At 40.3% G+C, this 10,825-nt stretch overlaps 1 protein-coding gene across 1 annotated transcript; it reads left to right on the top strand.

Annotated features, from left to right (window-relative positions):
- Positions 1 to 617: 617 nt before the first annotated feature.
- Positions 618 to 8,945, top strand: htra4 (HtrA serine peptidase 4). The gene is made up of 8 exons (XM_008304932.1): positions 618 to 706; positions 802 to 1,006; positions 2,971 to 3,165; positions 3,283 to 3,315; positions 3,884 to 3,998; positions 4,102 to 4,159; positions 6,712 to 6,807; positions 8,138 to 8,945. The coding sequence occupies exons 1-8, from the start codon at positions 627 to 629 to the stop codon at positions 8,301 to 8,303; spliced, it is 948 nt and encodes a 315-aa protein (XP_008303154.1). The 5' UTR covers positions 618 to 626; the 3' UTR covers positions 8,304 to 8,945.
- Positions 8,946 to 10,825: the final 1,880 nt, after the last annotated feature.

The raw sequence follows: 10,825 nt of genomic DNA, 5'->3' as shown, positions 1-10,825 counted from the left end.
TTTTAAAATCAAAATTGTTTTTAAATAAATCCCATAAAAGACCAGTGTCAAACAGTGCTGTTTTTTTGTCCAGCTGAGTGACATTTTATTTGATAGAGCTTTGACAATATAAACTACATATATGTATACAAAAGGTCTGACTGGGCAACTGTCAGTCAATCTAATCTGGCAATGATGGTCAAACCCACAGTCACTGTGGTCTTTTTCATAATAACTCAATGATGACTCACTCATCCACCAATGGTCAGTCATGAGTGCAAACACTTGCCCATTAGCTTGCTAGTAGTCGTCCTATGTTGGCCACCACTTACTGCCATTTGATGTCACTTTTAGAGGTCATAGCAGTGCTTTGTGAGTTGCTAATACACGGTTTTGAGCTTACTGTTCATACTGCTGGTTCTGAACCAAAACGTTTCCCAATTAATCATCGAGTGGTTCTAGATGGGAAGCCAGGGTTCACTAAGGTCAGCAGGATTCATTCTCTGAAGACCATAAGTATATATTTGTGAAAATGTTAGCGAGCCATAAATGTTTCAGCTACACTGTTACTGGGGCTAACTGCGTAAAGTCTTTTAACCTTTTATCTCTTGTCCTGTATCCTGACAGAAATGCAGCATCCAGGAAGTATGCGCTACAAGTTTAACTTCATTGCTGATGTGGTGGATAAGATTGCTCCAGCTGTGGTGCATCTGGAGCTTTTCCAAAGGTAAAACTGATCAAAGCAGAAAAATTGAAAGTGTTACCTTCATAATTCATGTTTCTGCAGATGCAAAATATTGCTTTGTTTTCATATTTTGCCAGAGTGCCATTTTCCAATGAGGAGGTCTCTGTGTCAAGCGGCTCAGGATTCATAGTGTCAGAGGACGGCTGGATCGTCACCAATGCTCACGTACTCACTAACAAGCAGCGGATAAAAGTTGAGCTAAAAAGTGGCGTGTATTACGACGCTACGGTCAAGGACGTGGATCAGAAGATGGACATCGCCCTCATCAAAATTGAGTCAGAAGTAAGTGCCCTGCTGTTCCCCCTCAGCCCCCTGAAGGCTTTGGACTAAATTCTGTCTTGTGTTTTCCTCTGGTCTGGCAGCTTGTCATTAGAGACTTACATCAAAGTGTGATAATCCTGCCCAAAAAGCAGACGGATATTCCATGGAGAAAGTTATCAACAGCTTTTGCTCACCAAAATTAGACTCTGTTCTTTAACATGGTCAATTTGTTGTCTGAAGTCCTCAGGGGTGGTATTTGGTCATGTCTCGTAAATTCAAAGCGCCAGCTATTTTTTTGTGTATTTGCGAACGTTGTTCTGAATAATGCATGTCACTGCTCAGACATGCTCATACACAACCAGCTGCTTGGTATGGTAGAGGAGGCTCTACTCCCGACTACTTCAGTCAGACTCCACTCAGCATGAAGCACATGATTAACATTTTTCGTACTGATCTGAATACAAGAACACCTCAAGATCACAAGGAGTAAACCAGAGGCATTACTGGATTTGACTGCTCTAAAGGTGAAGGAATTTGTCTTGTAACAACCAGAGAGTGGTGACAGCTGTACACTGCTATATCTCTCTGTAATACATTCCTGGTAGGAAAGGGTTCTACAGCTTGCCGAAAAGGCAAATTTGTCGTGACATAAGGCTCCCTGCCCCGAGATGCAGCTATAAATTCAGCATTCCAAACCACCCCACAGTTATATGGCCTCAGCCTGGAAAATGAGGAGGCAGACAGAGACATGCTAAAATGTTCTGTACTTTTGGTTTACACATAACAAATCCAGTGTTAAAATCACACAGGACAGTGCGTATGAGTGGACCAAAAACTAATGTCCACAGAAGGGCTTTACCAACCTTATACTATATGTGGCAAAATGGGGCTTGGCAAGCATCAACAAAAAGAAAGAAGTAAACTTCATGTTTAAAATGTTCAACTAGTTGGCCAAACTAGTGTGTCAAAAACTTGGCAGAAAATGATAAATAATTCATGTAAGTGTTTAGTGTTGTAAGAATATACCATGTCCTGAGAAAACTAAAAAAAACACACAAAAAAACAATGTAACCATCCTCAGACTAAAATTGAAGTTTCTGAATTTTGTGGCAGATATAATTTTACAGGGACAACCTTACAGCAAAGACACAGTACCACACTAGGTTAAAAAACTACTATCAGAGATTTGTAGACTACACAAAATTCACATTATTTCAAGAAAAATAGCACTGCAATAAAACAGTGGTACTCCTCAACACCTGAAAACACAATTTGATGTCTAGGTTTTCACCTGAGATAACTATTGCTTGATAAGCTTACAGGAGGATTGAGGAAACAGGATCACCATCCCCATGTCAGAAGCAGACAATCGGTATGCCCATCTATGGACCAACGTCCTCTCCGAAGAGGGTTTGTGGTGCTCTGACAGCATCATATTGCTAACAGCTTTTTTCCGAAAGAGAACAGTCATCATTCACATGACCACAAGAGGTCTCTGGTCAGAAAAACCACTGAAGCAGGGTTGCTGTTAATAATAACATTATTAATGGGTGACATTGGGTCATGGCATCCATCATTATGATTGTCATGATCATTTTCTTATAGAGGGTTACACGGTGGCTAGCGCTGTTGATCCCCGGTTCGCGTCCTGGTTAGGACACCTGAGATCTTTCTGCGTGGAGTTTGCATGTTCTCCCTGTGCAGCGTGGGTTCTCTCCAGGTTCTCAGGCTTCCTCCCACAGTCCAAAAACATGTTGAGGTTAATTGGTGATTCTAAATGGTACGTAGGTGTGAATCTGGTTGTCTGTCTCTAAGTGTAGCCCTGCGATAGACTGGTGACCTGTCCAGGGTGTCCCCTGCCTTCACTCTAGTCGCTAGTCAGTGTAGTAATGGCAGCATTTCAGAAAATGATGTGTTTGTGCTTTATTCATTTAATGGTTTCTTGTTCTTCTTAACACTGTCATTTCGTTTGCGGCTTGTTGCAGAGTCCCCTGCCCGTGCTGCGTCTCGGCCAGTCCTCAGACCTGCGTCCGGGCGAGTTCGTGGTGGCAGTGGGAAGCCCCTTCTCTCTGCAGAACACTGTTACCACCGGCATTATCAGCACTGCCCATCGCAACAGTCTGGAACTGGGTTTCAAGGACTCTGACATGGACTACATCCAAACTGATGCCATCATAAATGTGAGTGAGAGCACAAGTAATACTGCAAAACCAGTGCATCTACATAAGCAATTTGTCTTCATAGTTTTTGTTCTATAATAAGTAAATAAATGTTTCTGTTGCTCTTTTGATTTACAGTACGGCAATTCTGGTGGACCACTTGTCAACTTGGTAAGAGGATTTATAGTGCTATGACATGTAAAGGGATAATACTGGGCCATCTGCATATGTGTTATGCTTTCTGCTTTGCAGGCATTCTTTCTTGTTTTATTAATAACAGTGAGGACTAAGGTCATGATTTTGTTTTATTTAATACCCAGTGTCCCCAGTCTGCTTCCTCAGGTTCAAGATTAAGCCTCTAACAAAATATTTTAGGACAAGACCTGATTATCGAGGCCATTGCATTGCTGCTATGGAATAAAATCATGCAATCATTTATCAAGGTTGCTGCCTCCAGCTTCCTTTCCCTAAAATGCAATTCTTTCTTAAAGGAGAGTAGTTGCCATACCGACGCTGCATTTTATAAATCGTCCTTCACTGTGAAAACACAGATAAGTTACTACCATAACCAAGACTGATGGTTTGTGTTGTGGGTAAAAAGAACACTTAATAGACTATGAGTTATGTTTTGTGCATACGAAGAAAAAGAACATTTCTCACGCTGCTGTTTTGTTTCTCAAGCTGTGAAATCAATGAAGGCCACAATTTCATGGCTCTCCTTCCATTCTGTGTTTAACAGGATGGAGATGTAATAGGCATAAATACTCTGAAAGTGGCAGCAGGGATCTCTTTTGCCATCCCTGTGGACAGAGTGCGTCAGTTTCTTGCGGACTCCTACAACAGACAAGTCAACGGTGAGCAGGCCCCTCTGTTGGTCAGCATCTCTGGGAAGTAGTTTATGATTTTATTCACTCAGACGAGTCAGTGAGTTATTTTTTAACATTTATTTGCCTTTAGGTAATGCAGCACAAAAAAAGAAGGTCATTGGAATCCGGATGCTGCAGCTCACACCTTCGTAAGTAGACGTCGAATTAACTAATTTTGAAATTACCATGCTCATTTTAGGAAGGTCCACATCAGGGGATTAAACATTCATTATAAAAAGAGTAGAAAATGCTTGTTTTTACAGTTGGGGGTGTCCTGTCAACAGTTTTACTGATATCTGTTTTGACAGTTGAAAATCCAGTCTGGGTGTGTGATTTTTTGGCAGCAAGGTTAGGCCAATCTGTGTCCACCCTCCTTAAAACATGCTCGGTTGTACCATTGACTTCTCAACGACTGTACCTCGGCCTGCATCTAGACTGAATGGCAAGTCAATGTGGGCCTAGCTTGACTCAACGGATGCTGATTATGGGTATAAACCTACCACTGGCTGCACATTGGCTGTGACTCAGGTGGTAGAGCGGGTTGTCCACTGATGGCAAGGTTGGCGGTTCAATCCCCACATGCCGAAGTGTCCTTGGGCAAGACACTGAACCCCAAATGGCTCCCAACGGTAGATTAGCGCCTTGCATGGCAGCTCTGTCACCATTGGTCTATGTGTATGTGAATGAGAAATGAGAAATGAGAAACACATTGTAAAGCGCTTTGAGTGCCGCAAAGGTAGAAAAGCGCTATATAAGTGCAGACCATTTACCATTTACATTTCACGTGGCTTTCTGATCCCCTTCTGACCTGCACATTACCATTTTCAAATTCACTTCACTACAAAAAACAACAACCTCAGAACAGCAACCTGTCACACTGAAATGTTTTGCTGAAGTTTTTGATCGTGCAATAAAACATCCCTGCTTGTTTTTTTTGTTTGTTTGTTTTGTTTTTGGTTAGTCATCCATTTTAATGACAGTGCTGTCCTCCCTGTAGGCAAATGTTCCACCAGAACAATCCACCTGTCATTATTTTAAGTGACACTGTCACTGTATCCATTTCTTGGTTCAGTCCAAGATGATTATGATTGATGATTGTGATTGGTTTAAAGAAATACAAGCAAGCCAAAGCTTTTTTCCCCCAATAGGAAAGTGACCATGAGCAGCAGCAGCCAGTCCATTCTACACAGTGTTGTGCCAGTGGTAGTAAATGGTCTGGCTATGCAAAACTAATGCAGACCCAGTCCATACCCCTTAATATAAATATAATATGCTATTGAGTGTAACTTTTTTTGTTTGTTTTAAAAAATATATGTTGATCAATAAATTATTAGTGACATTGATTATACAGCATAGCTCCCTCCGTATAAATGTAGTTTTATTGTGGTTTATTTCCCTATCCAGCATTGATGTTACACCAGAGAATTTTTTGTCAGCTTCTAAATCACAGATACAGAATAGATCTCATTTTCTTCAGTACACAGCTTTTATAACGAGTGTAAATTTCAGAATATGTCTAAGTCAGAAATAAATATGGATTATATATCTGAGCCATGTCTGCCTTGGTTTTGTGCTTTCTCAAATAAATAGATGTAACGTCTGTTGTGTAGTCACACATCAGAGTTCAGGGGTCACACCGATGCAGCTGATTGCAAGCAGTCATTTGTCCCACCAGACTAGAATATGTTTTAAATAACCCAAATGTGCTGAATTTGAATGTTTGTTACTTTAAAGTTAGAAGTGAGTTGAGTAAATGTTATTTTCCCATCACTAATCATTCTGGACAACGACGGTTGAATGAAAAGTTTGAGAAGCCCTGCCATAGACTTTACATTTGGATTACTTTGCAAACATGAACTTGCTCGTCTCGGTCCTGGGAAGGGTTTGCAAACATTTGACTTCCGTGGATTCAAAATTCATAATTCAAAGAGTTATGATTGCAATTTGAGATGTCAAAAGTTAAATGGGCATCAAAAGTTTTACAGATGTCTCTTTTATAATTGCATCATTGCAGCACTGCAAGTCGTCACTGGCACCAGTAATGGTGACCTGTGCAGCTCTCTGATCACAGCTCACTGATGTTTGGCTGATATAATTTTTACTATGACTGGAGCATCATAGCGTAGAGTGTTAGCATGTAAAAATTCTAAACACAGATGTGACAACTTAATAGGTCAAAGCATTAGACAAATTCAGTGAGTATCACAACTACAATTCATACTGAGCAGCACATGATGGTCTACAATAAATGTCGAGCCAATCCATGGAATAGCTCTTGAGACAGAATGTGAAAGGTCATGGTGGCACATGAGAAGAAATCATGGGAACTCATTTGGATTAATCCTGTGGGGAACTCAAAAGCCAAAACTGGTGGCAGCATACCCACGAGTTGTTATGATATTAGAAATCAATGTTGGACTGATCAACCAACATTGCCACCTTATGCACTGTGGGGACAGGACATGAAGTTTATTAGAGCATTTGTCATTTTATTTCACAAAATCAGTTAATATCATGATGCCTGCATTTGGCAAATGAAAAATTCTAATCCAGTAATGTCATAAAGCAGCCATGCTCTCAGATTTTGCACCATTTCACATAACGACCATACACAGCTACAGCTTACACATAATATTACCAATAAAACTTCAGATAAACTAAACCCAGATGTGTCTTCTGTGTTGTTTTTTTGTACATCCAGCTTGATCAAAGATCTCAAAGAACGTGAGAGCGAATTTCCAGATGTGAGCTCAGGGGTTTACATCTATGAGGTTATCCCTGGAACAGCTGCATCCAGGTAAGAATCAAGCGACAGTCTTTTCTCCTTCTTAACTGATCCTAATAAAATTGAAACCTGCATTAATTTGTACTTTTTATATACAAATGATTATTATATGTGTACTTCAAAAGGGGTCACCTGTAATGAAAAATCCACAGAGAATTGTCAATAGTGGAGCATTTTACCTTTTAGTTTTACCGTAGTTTTTTTTTTTTCTTTTCTTTTTTTATTTTACGACCTGCCACTTAACTGTTTTGCTCCACTCCCATTGCTCCTATTCAAGCTACAGCATGTAGTTGTTCTATGCAAAAAAGTTCTGTTGAAACACTACAGTACCTGCACTGCTGAAGGCAGCTGTCTGTGGTTGAAAATAGGGTTAATGAGAATAGACGGTGGGCAAGAAAACCGCATATAAAATGCTAAGAGACACTAAAATGTTCTCTGGAAGTGAGGGGAGGTGCCTGATTAGGTGATAATTTTTTACACTTGTCAGTTGATCCACTAAGATAAAATGCGAAGAAGAGCAGCTTAGTTTGTACGCTGTCGTCTACACTGTTTCAGACTTTTCCCCAACGTCAACCTAAAGTGCTACACTTTTCTTAAGATTAAATGTGTTTATTTTCAAAGTGAGATTCTACACCAGTGGGTTGATTTTTCATTAGGAAGGATTACCTGGAGCTAATCAGTATGAAGCACATTCAGAGCTTGTTTAGGCACTAGGTTTTACAAGGTGCAACAACAGTGCTGTGAACTTGTATTCGGAGGCCTCTGGATATTTTCCAAGGTGTGGAATAAGAGCATCCCTGCAGTTCTCAAGGCTGCAGATTGAACTGTGGTCTGGTTGCTTATTATTCTTGCGCTTCCCACAGGCAAAGCTCTGACATCTTTCTCTTGGTAAAGACAGGATCGCTCTCTCTCTCTCTCTCTTTCTTTAAACTCTCTATATTCTTAATAGTCCAATGCCGCCTCCTGTGACATTGAAGCCTGAAGGTTTGGACAACACACAGCAGTAGTCTAACATACAAGCAGTACAGTAGAGCCTGATGATTTACCATGACAATGCTGAACTGCATGTAATAGTACTCCTAGTACTCCTATTGTCTGGTGAAATATTGAGCATGTGTTTCAGTAATCTGTACATAAGACCACCACCGTAGATGTAAATATCAGCGAGGGCAGTGATTTCTGAAGCAGTGATCCCACCACTTCTACTGTTTTCCCTGTTGAGGGGGAGGAAGCTAAGACATAAAGGTCAAAGATATTTTCCTCAGGGTGTGACATCTAGCCTGCTAGCTTGGGTGTGTTCGAGAAAGGCTTTGTGCTTGACTGATGCATGATGTCTCCACAGCGCTGGAATGATCAGTCACGATGTCATCGTCAGTGTCAACGGGCAGCCCGTCCACAGCACGCAGGAAGTGAGCGACGCGGTCCGGAGCGGCATCACACTCTCAGTGGTAGTAAGACGAAAGGATGGCGATGTCACGCTAACCATCTTTCCAGAAGAAACTAACTGACACCACTGACTACAAGCAGCTGGGTTTCTATTCAAATGTAGCGTCAAAGGAAAATGCAACTTAATGCCAGCTTTCATCCACTACTAGGAACTGTTCTGACATAAATGACTGGTGGTGCTAATTCCTCAGTCTGGTGCTATTACAGTTGCATAAGAGCTGAATGAGTGGCAGAGTGGCTCTATGTACAGACTCATCAAATATGTGCATTCAGTAAGTCTGTTTTTACATTTTGCTTTTATTAATAACTTTTCTACTTCAGCCAAGTGTGGAACTATTTTTGCTGCATGTTAAGATCTTTTAAATTTTGGGCATTACAGTTTTTTATGCACAAATGAGTATATAAACAGATGTATATACTGTGACACTGCTAAAGCAGCACCAGTGACGCCAGAAAACGTTTTAGTGATTTCAGAATCTCAGGATTTGAAGGCACATCGGGGTGGAGCTGACTAAAGGCCAAGTCATACTTTCTGTGTCTGCAAGGGTCTGTGTGATGAAAATTTTGTGGTGAGTGCGAATTTGTGACCAGATTGCATCCACTGACTGCACACGTGCAAGAAAAACAAATGGCGCTCACCTTTTATCCACACTTTCTATAATTCATCATTGAAATAGTTGTAATTAAAGTCATTGTTGCCTGACTGAGGTGCTTTTATTTGTATGTGTTTTCCATCCACAGTGCCCAAACACAGTGGGAAATTCTAAATTCTCCAGAAATCCTGCTTTGCCCACCCACTATGCAAAGTGCACCTCAGGACTAATGAAATAGACATTGTGCTACATCCCTATCTGCAGTCTGACTCACTTGATGTTGAATAAACCTGCCGTTGGTCGGGCATTTAACACAGCTATATTCTTCCCTTCTGTATGACGTGTTTCCATTTTCAAGATCCTCTTCTCCACAGGCAACAACAACAACAACAACCCCCAAGCAGCAGCTTACACACTGAAAATTTTCATTTTTCTGTTCAATATGAGGGACAATGTGACAGTATGATGCATACCTCACTATGGTGTAAACAGAACCTCACACGTCTGCTGTTCACTTTCAAAGTGCATATCGGTCTGGAATGCAGAAGCCATGAATTGGCCTTCAGGCTGTCAGCCACATTTGCAAATACATCACAGTGTGATGAAAATGTAAGACTAGTAGGCTGCATTAAAATGCCCCAACACCCTGTTTTAATAAAAGTAATAAGAAGGAGAGGAAGAAAAGTAATGAATGAGGTGTAATTAGATAAAACAGGTGTGGAAATTACACATTAAGTGAACTGCAACAAAATTCCTCTTTGGATATAATGAAAATTGCAAACTGCTAGTTAAAGGGTCGCTTCATTCAAGTCCATGCAGAGAGTTCTGGTTTTATTTGCCAAGGTTGAAGAAATCCATCTCTGATGGCAGTAACACAATACAATAACAGTGAATGGAATTCCATTTGTGCTGCTCACACATTGAAAAATGACAGTTTTCCACCAGGTTGTTTTTCTAAAGACAGTGTACTGATTACTCTGAATAATCCACAGACATCACTATGAAGTATTATAAAATTGTTTCTGTGATTTATTCAAAATAATAAGGATGCTGGCTGTTTCTTATCCTAAACCTTTCTGACTTTTTTCTATGTTTGTTCCAGGGTAAATTCACCAAATTAACCAAACTTGACATTGTTGTAAGTCACTTATATTCACAGTTTAATGTTGACTGTGTATAAAGACGGAAAATCCCATTTTAAGTGGGTGAGTTATATTAAAAAAAAAATGATTCCTTACAGTTGTCATGAACTGGTAAATAAGCTCAAAACTGTTTTTTTTTTTTTGTACAAGGCTATAAACATGTTTATATCTGTTGTAAATTTGAACATTTTAACATGGGGTTCTACAAGGATTGACTCGCTTTTGGAGTCAGCCTCAGGTGGGCATTCAGGGAACTGCAGTTGTTGGCGTTTCCACAGTGACTTTATTTTTCAGCCCCAGGGGTTGCTGGTTTGTCTCATTATGATGTCAGTGTTTTGATTATATGTTTGAGTGGGTACAAATAGCTTTGACGATGCAAATTGAAGCTGGATGCAACTTGTCAGACGCTTTTGTTCGATAGTACCTTGAGCAACTCTCAGTGACAGTAGTCTTCTCATAGAAACTGTGAGATCATCAACTTATATCACCCCGTAGACCCTTGTGAAAACTAGGTCACTGTGATTTTTTTAACTGCATACTTGTCATTTTGCAAGTGTATGCATGTGTATTGACAGTGTGTGTGGTAGTATGAAAATGGAGTTGTTTGTACTTTGTGCTCTTTGTTATAGGTGAAATTCTTATGTGTACCTACAGGTTGAGACCAATAAAAATAGGTCAACACATAAAACATGAAGTGGCTTATTGATTGCAGCTGCTGCTATCCATCCAAGTCAGTAATTTTTGCAGCTGACAAATGAATTACCATAGCATCACACTCTGGCATAACTTAGTATCAGATCATCAGCGGGTTGTTGATGAGTCTCAAAAACCAGCTATAAATGGCACAGT

This window comes from Stegastes partitus, unplaced genomic scaffold, assembly GCF_000690725.1.
Source record: "Stegastes partitus isolate 25-593 unplaced genomic scaffold, Stegastes_partitus-1.0.2 Scaffold2354, whole genome shotgun sequence".
Classification (NCBI taxonomy): domain Eukaryota; kingdom Metazoa; phylum Chordata; class Actinopteri; family Pomacentridae; genus Stegastes; species Stegastes partitus.
The sequence above is the reverse complement of the archived record's forward strand: the minus strand, read 5'-3'. Positions and strand labels throughout refer to the sequence as shown.

What these genes read in the sequence shown, in the direction of transcription:
- htra4 (XM_008304932.1), top strand. Translation starts at nt 627, where the DNA reads ATGCGCTACAAGTTTAACTTCATTGCTGATGTGGTGGATAAGATTGCT. An exon ending in GTGGACCACTTGTCAACTTG is followed by an intron (nt 3,316 to 3,883) that starts GTAAGAGGATTT and finishes TGTGTTTAACAG; the next exon opens with GATGGAGATGTAATAGGCAT. An exon ending in CTACAACAGACAAGTCAACG is followed by an intron (nt 3,999 to 4,101) that starts GTGAGCAGGCCC and finishes ATTTGCCTTTAG; the next exon opens with GTAATGCAGCACAAAAAAAG.